The sequence below is a fragment of the Aulonocara stuartgranti genome (assembly GCF_965226115.1).
Source record: "Aulonocara stuartgranti genome assembly, chromosome: 18".
NCBI classification, from domain to species: domain Eukaryota; kingdom Metazoa; phylum Chordata; class Actinopteri; order Cichliformes; family Cichlidae; genus Aulonocara; species Aulonocara stuartgranti.
In genome coordinates, this window is record NC_138954.1 from 2991225 (window position 1) to 3008384 (window position 17160).

General features: G+C 42.6%; 1 protein-coding gene across 1 annotated transcript; it reads left to right on the top strand.

Moving 5' to 3' along the window:
* The first annotated feature begins 4974 nt into the window (after positions 1-4974).
* Positions 4975-16604, top strand: cavin4a (caveolae associated protein 4a). Its single transcript, XM_082512651.1, has 2 exons — positions 4975-5701; positions 14111-16604. Exons 1-2 carry the CDS (start codon positions 5294-5296, stop codon positions 14705-14707), a joined length of 1005 nt encoding a protein of 334 aa, XP_082368777.1. The 5' UTR covers positions 4975-5293; the 3' UTR covers positions 14708-16604.
* The last annotated feature ends 556 nt before the right edge of the window (positions 16605-17160 follow it).

Here is a 17160-nt window from a genome sequence, read left to right on the forward strand (position 1 = left end):
CACCGGAGTGCTGTGGCGTCATTTGATTGAGTGTCCTGTGAGCTTTCTCTTCGATTTCTGCGTCTTCTCGTGACTGATGCTCTCGTGTTACGGCACACTCGACGCCCTGTGATGAATTAATGATGTTTTTTAAACTGAGTGTTGAGATGACCTTCATCATCAGTCGCTGGAGACCAGAGACAGTTTTGTTTTTCCTGTACAGACACGATGTCCTCATTTCATACTGAACACTAAAATTACACATCATACACCATCTCTGCCCCTTCATCAGCACGATTTACAACCTGAAGAGGTGATAAAGCGATAAATCTTTCAGCCCAATTCTACTTTTTCTACATAATCATCATACAAAATGTAATCAAATGGAAAAGTCTCTTTTTAAAACTTGTCTTATTAGTTTTAATCTTTTAACTTTATGCATCAAGCAAACATTAAATTCTATGCAACATTCTCTGACTGGAAGAAATTAGTTTAATATTTAAACCTATTTTCTGCACATTCCAGCACATAAAATAAAATATTTTTTGTTTTTACACTCAGTCTTTCAAATAGATGCAAGTAAAACACAGCAGAAAATAAATAAAATCAAAGACTCAGCGGTCCTGTTGCTCTATTTTCACCTGTAAAGCAGGACTGCGGTAGGCGGAGGTTTACCCTGGTGCAGGTGTGCGCAGCTGTCAGTTGAAGAATCCGCGAGTTTCTCTGTGAATTTTACATTACTTCGTAGCGCACTCTGTGCTTGCTTGGAAGTTTAGGGGTTTTTTTCGCTGTAAAAAGAAGTTTTCTTCCCACGCACAGCGGACGCTAATGTTTTTGTCACTTTTTATGGAATCAAACTCAAAGTAAGGTCAGTACTTCCACGCTTTAAACGCAGCACGCGTTTAAAACAAACTCGAAGTCCGTCTTAATTTTTTTTCTCCCATGTCCCCTGCGGGGTTCCGTACCTACAGCCTTGTGTTCAACCACCTGTTTTTAGGGATGAAAAGAGTCGCCCCCTGCTGGCACATAAAAAGAATGCAGGTTTAAGGCACTTAACTTTAAGACCTGGAAACACCATCCATCTATTATACAGCGCCAAGTCACAGCAACAGTCGCCTCAAGGTACTATATATTGTACTGTATATTGAACCAGGCTCAGGGAGGGGTGGGGCCATCTGCCGTAACAGGCTGATGTTATTTTCACTAATAATTAGACTCTCTGGCCCTATCCACACACACACACACACACACACATGGGTATTTTAATACTTTGAAAAAATAGGTAACTCTGCCCTTAGAATAAATTCATAATTTGATAAATGTCAAAATGATTAGGGTCAGGAGACAGATGAAGGCATGAGCCAGGTGTGAAGAAGCTGAGTCTACAAAAAAAGTTTTTCAGGATCTTCCTCATATTCTCCTGATACAAAGACAGTAATGGCGGTAAAAGCTGGACTGTGGGATGACTTTACTTTCTAATATCTGTGCAGCATCATCTGGCACAACCACCAGGCTGCAGCACATGAAAATGAACTTGGCTCACGGTATTTTGTACTCACCTATCAGATTTAATTAGTCATTAAGTGGAGCTGCCAGAGTCGTGCGTATCTCAGTATAATAGTGTTCAGATGACAGAGCGTGGTTACAGTGTTTACGTGCATCAGCCCTGATGTGGGAGTTTGTGGTTTGAAAACAAACACAGATGTTGGATATGAAAGTCGTACTTTCAGCTCCCACTATCGCTGCACCCCCCCTCACAGGAGCGTCGACTGTCCAACCGAATTCTCCTGGTGTGCAGATGTCAGAGGTCACTGCTCGCCATATGAAAATAAACCCGCCACATTATAGGTGTCATACATTTCTGTCAGTGGCGGGGCCTCAGGCACGCCACCCCGGGTAAATATAGAGATGCAGACTGGAGGTGGTGGGTGCAGAAGCAGAGCTGGGTGGGTTGGGGGGTATTCAGGGACAGCAGCAGCTGCTGATTTCAGTCGACCAGACTCAGCAGTCAGTCAGCTCCAAACTATCAGCCAGTGAAAAGAAAACCTACCAGGATCAAACCTTCACTCATTCAACAGCCTCCAGAGGTAGTTTATTCTCCATAAACAAGGATGGACTGTAGTTATGTAACATAGGAAATGCTTAAATAAAGGCAGAGCGAGCAACTGCTGATTTAATATGTTTGGTCTTTATTGAACTGGACTTACAGCGAATTAGAAGAAAGAAAACAGTAACTTTATAAATGTTTGTTGTTGTGTAATTAAACTGATTTATATGAGAGCTGTTTCTAAACAAACCAAAATCCATATAAATATTAAATGAACCTACTTTACCCTGTGTACAGTATAACAGTGAGTTCAGGACAAATGCAGCACTGAAGTCATTCGCCAGCTATGACAGGGCTTCAGATAAATGATCAGATTAGATTTGCTGCAAAATTTGTCAAACACTGCTGGTTAACACTGTGTACCAATCAGACACAAGGATGACAACAAAGGTAATAATATGGTATTCTGTGCTGATCAAATTCTACTGGTTTCATTTGATGTATACATCACTTAAAGCAGTGACTGAATGGAAATAACACAAAGTTTTGATTTGAAGCTAAAGTATACTTCACATCTGGGACAGATGTGGCAGGCTACAGGGCAGAGATCTCAGCAAATATCCAGATAACTATATAGATGTTGATATTCCAGGACTTGGCCATAGTCATCGCTGCAGCAATTAATTTAATAGAGGTAAAAACCAAGGAGACACAGTCCATCTGCTCTCTTTACCACTTAAGCAGCGAGTGATTCCTCATTATTGTCTAGCTGCACAAAAGTGATAGCTAGCCACAATGCTAGGGTTTGTAGGAGCACTTTAGGTTAGACTGTCTGTGCAGTTAGCCTCGTTTAACCACAGGGTCAAACAAGCCATAAATAAGTCAAGGCTAGTTTTTGTAGAACATCTATAATTTTATGCTTTTTGTGCCATATCTCAGCCATACCTCAGAACTACTGCTAGTTAGCAAACTAGCAGGTCAAAGAACGTTTTATTAACCAAACAGTGATAGTGTATGTGGCAACTCAGAATTAGTGACATACTTAAATTATAAAGTTTCATGTTTCAGACATCATTTTGTCACATTTTAGATGCTAACAAGCTATCATTAGTTATTGTTAGCGTACCTGCTGCTGATGCATGTCCATTTCCAACATCAGCAGCAGAACATCTGGTAAATGTCGGTCATGGGGAAACAAGCATGTGATCCACACCAGTACCCTGACAGCTGATCGGCATTTCCGTGCACTGTCCACACCTGCACCAGGTGATGCTGCCCAACCCCTCTGAATACCCAGTTCCTCCGAGCTAACTCTTTCTCTCCTCCTGCTCGACTGGAAAGTATATATAAGGAGTCTCGGTATGTTGTTGAAATGCCTGCCAGCCTCGTCTTCTTCTGGTAATGCTGTACAACTAACCAAGCCTGTGATGTGGTCACTGAGCCAGAAAGTTTCTATTACACGAAAATCAATTATAATTTAACAAGTAATCAATTTAAATCCCAGTTTTTCACAGAATAAATCCAACAATAGTAATTATTTATAAAATCCTTTTATGTCCTCTTTAAATTTGTGCTAATGACTGAGAAAAGCTATTCATAATTAACAGCGACTCATAAGACGTCCAGTCTTTACTCATGCTGGTTTTTTCCTTCCCACAGACAGGCTGCATTTAGCTAATGTCTGTGTACGTCTGTAGTAAGTAGTTTTGGTTCATAAAAGGAGTCAAGTGCAAGCTTGACATGAAAGCATGAGTTCATAAATTCTCTTTCGTTCCATTTAAAAAACTAACAGCAAAATAAGAGATAGCAGGAAATGCACAGGGGGTTAATACTGTTAGTACTGAAGGGGCCAATCGTGGTCTTTGTGGGCTGCATCGGTCACATTTCTAGGGAGGTGCCCGTCAACTTACAGTATAGAGTTTCAGAGCGGGGACATGCCTACTACTTTATGCAGAAGCATGAGTGTCACATCACGCTCCTACATACAGATTTTTTTAATGTTAAGCCCTCATTTGTCCAAATTTTGACAATCTGGGAATGAGGATAACATTAATTCTACCTGATATAAAAATTTCATTTCCGAAAGGTCAGTTTTGCTTTTGTCCAAAGTATAGTATTAGGTGAGGGTTATTACCTACAATGAGTTAGACCTCAGAGGTTACGTCTGGAAAAATTCCACTTCCTGTTCTGACATGTGAATCAATAGAAAGTCTGGACTGTAAAAAAAACAAACAAACAAACATGTTTTTTTTCTACAAAATGTAAAATTGGTGTTCAGGAACACAAATCAATAGATTACATTTTGTGAGTGTTTCACAGACTGCTGTGAGACTGTTTTCAGTTTGCTGGTACATGATGAAGGAGCTTTAAGCGAAGGTGTATTAATTTATAACACCCATTTTTCAGCACGTCATTGAAGGATGAAGTGTAGCCTGCGCGTTTGGTTTCATGGTGTCAGACTGTGAAGCAACGAGCACTAAATACAACATATTAACACACGTGTGCTGCACACTGAACAGTGCAGACTAAATAAACCCCTCTGTGCGGTGCCGCTTCAGAGGACCAGGTATTAAAATAGTGTCGCTCTGATACTCCTCCTCACGCTCTGGAACTGTCAGTCATCTCTATAAAGAGCCTCAGATCTGAATCTCAGTCAATGTTTGGACTCTGTCGTCCTGGGAAAGCAAAAAGGGCAGAGCTGCAGTGTTTAATCCCCTAAACATTCCCGCGCTGTGTAATCACACCAGACAACTGGGACTTCGCTGCATCTGCCCCTGCAGGCCTGCAGAGTGACTCCTAAGCTGCTGCTGATGTACATGTTTCACAGCTGCTGGCGTGTAACGTGTGAAACTGACGGAAAATTATGAATCAGTCTTGTGTGGGGCTGGCATCGAAAAGTGGGACTTGAATGGGAATTTCCATCATCTCCTGCTTTGCATTTCCCAAAATGTCAGCGTGTCGCCTTACAAAGAGTTTTTATTTTTAGCTGCAGGGGGGTTTCGTGTGAGCACTGCTGCTCCCCTCTAAGTTTATCACCTGGCCCACATCCCGATGAGGACTGAATCAGGCTCCCTTTGGATCCGAAGCCTTTTTTAAAAGGAGTAGGTGGAGTTTGCTCCTCTCTCCCGTCCCCAGACCGGAGTTTGGGTCAAAGTGCTCGGTGCTGCTGCCCTGGTCTCCCTGACGGTAACCCCAACGATCCTGGTTCTGTTCTGCACAACCACAACTTTTCTTACAACTTAAGTTTGAATCTCAGGAGTCCTGATAATGGATCAGCTCAAGTACCACAGCGCAGGCATCCAGGAGAAGCTGGAGATCGCCGGGATGGAGGATGAGGCCGGGAACCCCATCAGCGCCCTGACCATCCTGTCTTTGCTGGAGCGCGTGGCCAGCATCATCGATAACGTCCAGTCCTCCCAGCAGCGCATGGAGGAGCGTCAGCAGGATCTGGAGAACAACATCAAGACCATCCAGGGGGACGTCCTGAAGCTGGCAAAGGACCACACCGACACCAGCGGCACTGTGGAGAAGCTCCTGCAGAAAACCCGCAAAGTCAGCGCCAACGTCAAGGAGGTCCGGACACGCGTGGAGAAGCAAAACGTCCGAGTCAAGAAGGTGGAGTCCACGCAGGATGAGCTGCTCACCCGCAACAAGTTCAGAGTCGTCATCTACCAGGTCAGCAGAGTTTCTCAGAGTCGGATGTTTAAACGTTGACTTTATGAATTCTTCCCATTGAACACACCACAGTGAGCCTGTGGGTTAATGGCTTAACTGCAGGGTTTAGATAGATTCTCTCTTAGAAAGACTTATTATTGTGCCACACTGACATCTTTGAAGACTTAAATGGACACAATTAATCAATGAAAACCAAAAGAAACCAAAAATATATTAAAGGGAAGCTGAACAACTGCAGCTAAATAACAGCAAAGTCAACAGTCTTCACTCAGTAATCCAATAAACTAATTTATAGAAGAGGATTCATGACCCAGCCAATCAGAATATTTTTAAATTTTCACATTAGAAGCTGAATAGAAAAGTAGAAACAATCATGTTTGGAGTTTTAAGTGTCACATTTCAGCCTGACAACGTCTGATTGGAAGATGTTGGTACTAAAACTATCTAACTGGTACCAGTACCAGTTAGATAGTTGTGCAGAAGCACAAAGTCTCTCTGACGATGACCTCATCAGGACTTAAACAGATTTAGTTAATCAAGGAAAATAAATAAATTTTCAGCGCGGGAAATCAGAAGAGTCTATTTTCTAGAATTTCTCACAAAAGTTGTTGAATTTTCTGAATGATGTCACGTCTTGAGAGGCAATAAGCAGAGAAATCTTGAACGTTTGGGAGCCACTAACTCTCTTCTTATTAGAGCAAGCTTAATCAAATGACCAGCAAATAACTGGCACGGGCTGGCTAATTGCTGAATTGAGTAATTTCAGGGTTTATCAGACTTTAAGAGGATAGTTAAGCAACAAAAAGCAAAAGAGACCAGAATAACCACCACAGCAACAACTCTGGAACTGGGAATTCCCCTTTTCTTTTCCAGTGTCCAGTGATTGACAGTGGACTCGCTGACGGTCTCTAGACCTGCATGACTGAGACCTAATGTGCTTTATTAGGACGGCATCTCATTATTCCACGTGGAAAAAAGAGGCCAAAGCTCAACCCTTAAATTTGGTGTAAAATGACTCTTTTGTCCTTCGGTGCTGCGGAGCTGCTAAAGAACATTAGTTAAACGGTGGAATGAGTTAAAAAAGCAGATAAAATCTGAATTTAGTCCCCAGAGAAGATCTCTGAGCTACATCCAAATTTTTGTTTACGAGCAACTGGAGAATGATTAAGCATCAGAAATGAAGTAGACCAAGTCTGTGCCAAGCAGCGAGATCTTAACTGGATGAACTCTGACTCGGTTCATTAAGCGGTGGACGCAGTGAGAGGCGCAAGCGTCGATGTGAGGAAATGAAGGGCGGATTAAGTTCAAACTCATAAGAACCCTCGACTCCAAAACATTGGCAATTAATAGAAAAGCATCCTCGTTATGTTGAGAGGGCGCACTTTCAGCCAAAGTGTGGGCGACCTTAATCAGATCAGGTGGATTCACTTCAAAGTTTTAATAAGAAACACTCAACTGAACTCTTTAATTTAGAAAGCACAGCAACATTTACAAGAATAAAAGCTCCTGTCGAGTCTTCCCTGAACGGCTGGAAAAATAAAGCTAAACTATGAGCGTCACTTCCAAGGAGACATGATATTCTAAGGGCACAGAGTGAGTCCGAATGCTGTGAAACAGTCGTGAAGAGACGGCAGCTGGGAGCCGCAGTGCGGTGGGATTTTCTGCTGAAGGAGCTGGTCGGATGATGGACAGAAAATAAAAAAACATTTCTGCGAACTGAAAGATTTATAACGGTGATCAAAGACTCGGTGTTCGTAGCTGCGGGCCTTATAAGTTCAGCTTTTGTCAGATGACAGCTGTGTCGGATTTTAAATCTCAATCAGGAACATTTAGACTGGAGTGCTCGACTGTTTGTTTAGTGATGGTGCTAACAATCAGCAGCATGAACTTACAGTCTTGTGTTTAGTCCTCGTTAAAAGGATCACAGATGTAGATCACAGACTCGTACACGTCACCTACTGATGATTCAGCTTTATTTATACAGTCGCCTCAAGGTGCTTTATATTGTGAGCTAGACCCTACAATAATACATACAGAGAAAAACCCAACAATCATATGACCCCCTATGAGCAAGCACTTTGGCGACAGTGGGAAGGAAAAACTCCCTTTTAACAGGAAGAAACCTCCAACAGAACCAGGCTCAGGGAGGGGCGGGGCCATCTGCTGTGACTGGTTGGGGTGAGAGAAGGAAGACAGGATAAAGACATGCTGTGGAAGAGAGACAGAGGTTAATAACAGATATGATTCAATGCAGAGGTTTGTTAACTCATAGTGGGTGAAGAAGAAACACCCAGTGCATCATGGGAATCCCCCAGCAGCCTACACCTGTTGCAGCATAACTAAGGGAGGATTCAGGGTCACCTGATCCAGCCCTAACTATATGCTTTAGCAAAAAGGAAAGTTTGAAGCCTAAAACTGAGGCCTCAGCAGGCCTTAAAATAGAGATAGTGTCTGTCTCCTGAAGAGGGGCCTGAAAACTTGAGATGTATAACATTAGACTACAGTACTTTTAATCTTACAATATTGTGTTTCTGTGTCATGATGCTTTCTTCTTCTACTCCATTATATTTGGGATGCAAATGTACGTGTCGTGTATTTTAAAGCTTTAGTTTGTGCTATTTACTCTCATCTGTCCATTTAACAGGATCATAAGCTATAAGATTTAAAGTGCCAAACACAGATAGTGTCAAACATGGATGTAGCCACTGACTGTGTTCACGTTGGCCTAGCTATAGCTCCAGGTAGCACATCACTGTGTGTCAACTAACCGGCTCACTGATCCTCCAAACGCTGCTGGTATTTCTATGTTCTAGTTTGTTTTAAGAGTACTTCAGTCAGAGCGCGGCGCGTCATCGATCATTCAGAGTTGGACCTATTTATTCGGCCTGTAGTGACGGCGTGTTTATCCTGGGTTAGCACAGAGACTTGAAACCTTTAGCCTGGTTATTTCTGTACAAAGACAACTAAAAGCCAAAGTCTGCATTTAACTGTTGAAGACAGTTAAAGTCTTAAACTGGGTTGACTTCAAAGACAGTTGGCTGCAGAGCTCGTTCTCACTGGTTGAAACTGGAGTGTTTGTGCTTTTTTAGTGTTTTATGCCAGTGCTACAGATTTTTATTAGATTAATTTTCTTGTCAGATTCACTGTATGAGTTTTGCAGAGTTATAGACGTGACTGACATCAGATCACAGTGAAATGAGTCCATTACAGCGCTGATAAAGAAAATATTTTGGGCCTGTAATCAAAAAGCAGCCTTCACACATTTCCAGTGGGAAGCTGTGGGAGCTGCCCTGCTCTCTTTTCCATGCAGCTCTGCAGAGATAAGTTGAGCAGTGAGTTGCAGGTCCTGCTGTCCTCAATAATGTCTTCAGACTTCAGAATAGTAACCGGAGCTCTGTGTGTGCTGCTAACAGCTGCTGTGGATCCGTGACAGAGGGGCCTATTCTGGGATCACAGCGTTCTCCCTGTTTGCCGGCAGGGACAGGCCATAAACTGCTGTCAGCCAGAGTCAGGCTCTGATATGTCAGCTTATCACAGCGGTCAGGATGTGGCGAGAAACGAGACGTCAATCAACCTGACCGGCTGCTAAAAAGCAGCCAAAGAGATGAAGGATAACAGAAGATAAAAAATCCTGTGAGATGAGTCTGCATTAAAAAAGAGACGGGAGGGCGGAGGGTTATGGGCTCCACTCAACTTTGTTTGGTGGGTTTTGTTCTTCTCGCCTGTGCCGTCACATTTCACAGTTCGAACCGCTGAACGCGTCTTCGGCCTGCTTGTGTTTGACGGGAGTTTGTGAGCAGACACAGTTTACGGTCTTGCAGAGCGAGAAAGTCAGAGTCCTCCAGGTGTCCAGGTCACATCTCTGCGCTGCTGCAAATCTGAGCAGCATTGGGTTGCCATGGTTACAGTATTTAAGAAAATGCTGTGCACGATTAATCTGTGGAAACATTTGGACCTTTTTATCTCTTTGAGGTCGTTTCAGAAGAACTTTTACTCTGGAAATAACAAAAAAAAACAGTTTGTGTCTGTAGTTGTTCGTTTAACCTCTGCTTGAAGTCGTTTTCATGTAGTTTTTTGTATCTTTGTTAACATTTTTGTGCAGTTTTGTGGTCTTTTTGTGACATAGGTGGACATTTTGCATGTTTCTGTGATCATTTAAACTCTTTCTTTTTAGATACTTTTATGTTTTTTTAATGTTTTCAAGCAGCTTTGCATGACTTTGGTGTGTTTTGTGGGTTTTTTAAAAGTAGTTTGTCTTGTATGTTTTGCATGTATAACTGTTTTGCGTGTCTTTGCGGTCATGTGCTTTAATTTTGTAATTTTTTCCGTAATTTTTAAAAATTAATTTTGTATCCTTTTGCATATATTTCTTTTGCTTTTTTCCTCTGTTATAAAAACTACAGAGGGGCTGATTTTAGTTTTTAGTTTTTTAGTTTGTACCACACCTATTTAAGTTGTATTGAGACTTAACATTTGCATTATTTGGGGTCGACCCTGAAAAAGGATAAGCAGAAGTGAATGGATGGATTATTTTGGGTGGTGTCTTTTTGACTGACCTTTTCCCACCGACTGTGTCAGTAGACGCAGTTACAGGTTGCTGTAGCTGCTAGCTGTCTGCTTGTTTTCACTTTCTATTCAATCTCTGGTTTGCTGTTGGAGCATTTTTAATGCAGTGTTCTGACCAGACCCATATGGAAAAGATATATATAAATCTTATAAAGTTTGTATCTGTCTTGTGTGAAACTTGTATGAAAAGCATACAAGAGTGAAAACACATATAAGATCCCTTGAAAAGTTGTATAAATTAAACTTGTATGTTTTGGACACTTCCTAAAAACAATATATGAAAGTAATGAGAAAGTGGCCACTTTCATGAGTAAATCATGTAAGCCTGATATGATTCACTATATGAAGCAAGCTAAAGCTCATACAAGTCTTTTATAAGTTTTTCTATTTCTTTTCCATATGGGGTAATGCGGGCGCTTTGCAGTAAAAACTGTGTTGATGTTGTTACTTTGCGTTAATTAGCAGTTATCTGTGTCTGTGTGATGAACTTATACAGTCTATGAATGTAGACTGAACCAAGCTGGCTAACATTAGCGGCTAACTTAGCACTTAACTACATTTCTGGCTCCAAAAAACAACATGACATCATACAGCAGTTCTCCACTCGATGACCGCGCCCCAGGCCGTGTGCGCATATGGACGATGATTCATATCTGCTGTGTTGTGCGTGTTCCCAGCTACAGTACATGAGATACTGCTGTCCTTCTTCACAGCGAGCCCAGCTGTAGCTCAGCCTGGTCCCGGGCGGTGCCTCTGCAGACAGTTGCAGTGTTGAGTTTCCACATGACCGATGTGCTGTCATTATTCTGAGGCCTCCCTTCGTCTCCTAATATAGAGCTTCGGCTGCGGCCGTTTAACCAGGAAGCAGCGAGCGCTTTGTTAGAGACGCTCGTCGCCTGCCGGCGGCTGAATGATGACGGGCGGACGGTGGGCAGTAATAAGAAAAAGATAAATGGCCGCCGGTTTACTCTCAGGGCCGCTGTGGTGCGCGCGGCGGACATCAGAGGACAATGTGTAATTTTAGAGGAGCTGATGGCTTTTAGTTTGTGATGTTTCTGCAGGGAGACGATGAGGAGTGAACAAACACGATTAAAGGAGGTCACCCTGCTAACAGGAGGCGCCGCAGCAGGAAGCTCTTCAAACGCCACAAATACGGCTGAGATTTGAACACGTACTCACAGCTTCACTGTGCAGCTTTGTTAACCACGACGGGCCTCATAGTGATCATCAATACTTTGTTTATTTTATTTATGTGTTTCTTTGTGTTTATTTTCCATCCAGTCGTCATGTTGAAGTAATTTAATTTGACTTTTAAGACGTTTTTGTGTAATTTTGTGCTTTTACTTTGTTTGTGTTGGTGTCATTGTGTTCTTTTATTATGTGTCTATAGTTGTTTTGTGCTTCTCCTTGAGGGTTTTTTGTGTCTTTTTGGTTGTTTTGTGTTTCTTTGTGGTCACTTGTAATCACCTTGTGCCTCTCTGCAGACACTTTTGGACTCTTCGTGCTTCTCCGTGTTTCTTTTTACCTGTTTTGCGTGTTTCTGTTGTCCTTTGCGTCTCTCTGCTGTGATTTTCTTGTCGTTCTTTAATTTGTTCGCGTGATTCTTGGAAGTGGCTTTGTGTTTCTTTTTAACGCTCACTAGAGGCTGACCCCTGGCCCCTGCTGCTGCACGCGGTAGACCCCGTTCATGATTTAAACGCATAAAGGTTGGGATTCGAGTGTGGCTGAGTGTGTTAACATAATTAAAAGCTCTGATGGTTTCTCTCCGTTTCTTCTTCCTCCTTTACTGGCGAGGTTATTAATACATACTTCGACCCACATTCCCTGCCGGTGTAATTATTGTGTCATTCACAGCGTGTGGATACGCTCTGACGACTCCGCCCTGATTAATGAGTGTCATCGTCTCAGGTGGCCACGGCTTAATTAGGATTAATTGGCTTTCACATCCAAAGTCACCTGTAGGGCGCAGCAGGTGGAGCAGGCCTGCGACGAGCTTCCTCCAGCGGCTGCTCCGTTGTGTCGGCCATTCGAAAGAGTAAAGACGCGAAAACAATTAAAACTCTTGGTCGCTGTAAAACCCGAGCACATGGACACAGGTTTCCATCATGCACTAAGGAGGGCACTAAACTTTGAATGTGAGACATTTAATTCCTCCTTTTCTCATTTATTTTACTCACCAAATTCTCCTTCTACTGTCCGAAAATACAATAAGTTAGTTAGCATTAGCAAACTAGTAACAAATCAAGCCTCTTTACGGTTTTTAGCACCTGAATTTAAACAATCTGTTTTTGTGCCCAGAGCTAGCCAAGCAGTTTTTGGCACCTAAAACTAGCTGAGATATTTTTAGCGCCTGAATTGAGGCGAGAAGTTTTTAGCAAATCTTTCAGTGAGTGAAAGCTAAAGTAACAGATCAGCCTGATATGATGGCAAAGCGTGACACGGACACGTCGGTGCATCATGCAGACGCTGCAGTAACAGCAGAGGGACATTTTATTTCAAGCCACCATGAAAATAATCACAGGAAAGTGTTTAAACACATATTATTAACATATTAACTTATATGTACATGTTAGCCACTTAGCTTAATCTTTGGCGATTAAGGACCCTGCAGTGTACTTCATATGAGTTTTTTTTGCTACCAACTTCTGGGCTTTAAATACACTATCGCCCCCTGCTGGTAGTGCATCTTCTGCGTGCATGTCCACATGTCTGCTACACATTTTGCCGTGATCATCAAGTTGAACAGAGAGCGTAATACTCAAAGGTCCAGACTGGGATCGGTGTCTCGTGGGCGTATGCCACCACCGCCCCTTGTCTCCTGACGTGGACGAGCTGTAAAACACGACTGTCTCTTGGTGGACGGTATACTGCGGCCACTGTTTCACATGCGAGATGCTAATCTGACAGAATGAGATGAGAAGTTGTTCGAATCAGCTGTGATAACAGTTCAGTCCAACAGGGACCAGAATTCCGACTTCACCGGGTGGTGCAGTTAGTATTTCTGTGTTCCAGGTGTCGTTCCTGCCAGCCGCTTCCTTGGTTACTCGCCATGTGCAAAAATAGAAAAACTGGATCTTATGACGCTGCCGGTGTTTTCAGAGCTTGTAGGTTGAGTCTCACAGAGTATCTCAGAGGAATATCGAGTTTTCTGTGCGAGCTCCCTTCAGCTTTACGAGCAGCAGAGTAATTTATCCTCAGTGGATAGAAGAGACAGATGGATATCAGTTTCAACTGCATGTGTTTATCCCGAGATAGACGAGGCGCTTTGCTAATGAATGATGACTTCTGCTGCAAAAGTGTAAGGAGTCAAGCATATTTAAGATTAATGAGCACTTTAGACGGATAAAAATCAAACTCCAGATCTTTAAAGCACATTTGAGATGGATGTCTGTCCTCCACAGACTCAGATGCTTTAACTGGATATGTGTTTCACCTCTATTCATCCAGGACAGAAATAAGAAGTGTTTTAGCCTGACTTCAACTAAACTGGAAACAAAAGCAGAAAATCAACATTACGGGTCCTGTTGGGTTGTTTCTCATAAAATCAGTCTCAAGAAAATAAGTTATTTCCATGTGATGTTTTCAGGGCTGAACAAACACATTTAAGCTCTGTTAAAAACTGTAACCACCAACGTGTCTCAATCTGAAGCCAAAATCTAAGTTTTCTGTCTGTAACATGGAAGCGGAAACAAAAGAAATGAACTCTGTGCATCTCTAATTGAGATTAAAATCTCTTTTACACTCAGCAGATGGGACAGTAACACAGAATCATTAAAAACAGGAATAATAAAAACATTCGATAATAAATCTCTAATATTTAATTAACTTTCATTTAATCTGCAGGGTGAGACAGAGGTCCCGTCAGTGGCCGTCACCAAGTCCCCTAAAGGACCCGGCCTGGAGGGGCTGGATATGGAGCCGGACTCTTACGACGTCCCCGCCGACCTCTCCTCTGACGAGGAGTACCTGAGTCTGGAAGAAGCCGACCCCTCGCGAGCTGCTCGACTCAAGAAGTCGGTCATGAAGAGCACGGAAACACTGAAGGCCGCCTTCTCAAAGGAGAACATGAGCAAAACCAAAGATAACCTGGGCACCAAGTTCCACCACCTGGGCGAGAAGGTGATGCCACCCGAGCGGAGGGAGAAGATGCACCAGGCTGGCGAGCGGCTGAAGCAGTCTGGCGAGCGGCTCAAAGAGAACATCGCCAAGAAAGCTCCAAGCAAGGAGGCCTTCCGCATCAAGCTGAAGAAGGAGAGAGTTGTCGCCGAGGGCCAGGAGGGCGCCGAGGGCCAGGAGGGCGCCGAGGCCGAGCTCCAAGGGAAGGAGAGCAAGCCGGAAGAGGGGGTCACCTACACCAAGGTCGCACTGGAGAGCAAGAGGGAGGGGCCTGTGGAGGAAGCTGGTGCCACCCGGATAGCAGAGGAAGATCACAGGAAGTAGAAGGCCCAAAGTAGGACACATCAAAGAGAAGGTCTGTGATTGGTCGACATCATTGGAGGACATTTTATTTGTCTGACTGTTTAAAGGAAGAAGTTGGTACTGACACCAGAAAATTCATCAGAATATCAACTGGTTATTTAAAAGGTTCGCTAGATATTTAAATCAGCTGATGCACGGAGACAAATTCAGGTTTCTTTAAATCAAAGGTCCATAAAGTGTGAAAGGTGCAGATGAGGTCGAGGTTTGATTGCACAACGGAAACGAAAGACGTCAGATGTTGATGAGAACTTAGAGAAATACAACAAAAGTTTGAGATTTTTTTATCAGGATGCTCATATACAGTATACATATATATATATTTACACAGGAGAGGTAAAACTGGCCTCAGCTGGTCTCTGAGAAGCCTGGTGGGAAAAGACACCAACACAGAGTCGATGTCAGGCTGGTTTCAGTGTGCAAAGGAAACCCTGCAGTGTTAGAGGCGACATCAGCCAGCGCTTTAACTTTAAATAAACCAATGACCTCACAGAAGCCACTGAGAAGGTTTTTGAAAGTGTTTATGAGACGTGGTGCCAAGCAGGAAGTGACATATCCAATTTTAGGAACTATTTGTCTAGAGACTGTACATAAAGGATGGACAACGCTGTCCTGAAGCCAATGCAGAATAAACCTGGATTCTCTGACCAGCAGGGGGCGCCTCCTCTATAAGTAAGCCCTCAGTTTCAGGGGTTTGTGACCTCACTAAACTTCCAGATTACTTTATGGGCTCCGTTTGAAGTCATATTTAATAAAACATTTTTCAGAAAGGAGCTTAAATCATTTAAAGATGGTTTAAAACCGTTTAAAATTTAGTAAAAGTGTCAACTTAACATGCAGAAGAACACAGGAAGTGTTAAGAATGTCAAACATGGAGAGAAACTGTAACATCGGCGCAGTATTTAGAGCTGGAACACTGCCACCTTGTGGTTAAAGTTTTCATTAAATTTTTTACAGAAAATACCTTTAAATCTGCGCCAGGCTGCTCAGCGTGAACCGGTTAAAGATACATGTTGTTTTACATCTTTGTTTACAGCAGGTTAAATATTTAAACCGAGTAACCCGTGTTTTCTTTGGCTGCATCATTCCACGAAACCCCCCCCAAACTCCCCAAACGGACATCTTTATGGTTGTTTTTCTCCTGAAACAACATCAGAAACTTTGGGATGTCCAAGAGAATTTAAATAAAGTTTGATTAAAGCCGTCAAACGCGTTTCATTAAATATTTTCTAGGTGCAGCTTTAGGTTTAATAGAGGAGCAGATGCAGGATCTGGTGCTAAAACTAATAAAAAGTTTGCATGGAGTCGAGAGCGGCGCAGCCCCTTCTAGCAGTGACATTAGCCAGACTGTAATTACTGTCTGAAATTGAATGTGGTGGATTTGAGGCGGTCTGAGCTCTGGTGTTGGTGGCTTCAAAGGTTTGTGAGAGATTTTGGCGTATGAATGTTTTATTTTTTGCTGCTTGATATTCATAGGTTCTTTTGAAGTTCAGTGAGCACGCTGAGTTTATTCTCCTGCAGTGATTACTGAGGTCGCCGCCTCCATCAGGATCACAGGATTTAAAGTTTTCCACGTTTCAGTCATCAGATACTCTTTAGAGGCTTTGCTTTCATAGGGCTGCCGTGATACATTAGTGCTGTGCCTTATTTTGAAAATACACTTCCTGTGTATCTTACTACTTATGCTTGCTGAGAGAGTTTAATGCAGTAGATTATATTTGGATTCACTTCTTGCTTTTCTTTTTTCACGTTTGATTACAGCTCAGCTTCCATTTTTACAATAATCAGCCACACGATGAAAAACAGCTGCCTTTGTTCACTTTATTTCATTTTTCTATAAATAAAGTTCTTGTGAAACCTTGTTGCTTTTTCTTTCCTTTGTTATTAAACCTTTATTCATACAGCGTCCACACACAGTTTGATCAAGTCAGAGCTCTAATTATGACCGAGAGACCAACATCCAGGGCTGAATAATGAAACCTGACTACAGCTGCAGTTCCTCTAATGTCCACTAGAAGCTGTCTCCAGCGATGACTCGGGCCCATTGACTCCCAACCTGATACAGAAAACGTTTGTTTACACCTGCACAGGTCTAACTCACCCAATTAGCTTTTATTTTGGCTTAAAGTCAGGACTGATACTTTGCACTTTTTTTATTTACAGGGTTTCTACAATGTCTCTGTACCCTATTCAGCCAGCTGTACGGTAAAACACTACATTTAAATATGTGACACTGTAACAGAATGATTGAACAGAGTGATTTGTTCTGTCTCCACTTTGGGTCCCTTCCTTCTCAACAATCTATTAATCAGGTCATCTCGTTGAGACTGAAGACATCTTTTCAAGAGCGCCCTGAGAAGCATAAAGCATTTATAATCAGGCAAACAGTTTGTAATTAACTCAACAAGGACACATCA

Coding starts and splice junctions, on each gene's coding strand:
- cavin4a (XM_082512651.1), top strand. CDS start 5,294: ATGGATCAGCTCAAGTACCACAGCGCAGGCATCCAGGAGAAGCTGGAG. Junction 5,702..14,110: donor TCAGAGTCGTCATCTACCAG/GTCAGCAGAGTT, acceptor TTTAATCTGCAG/GGTGAGACAGAGGTCCCGTC.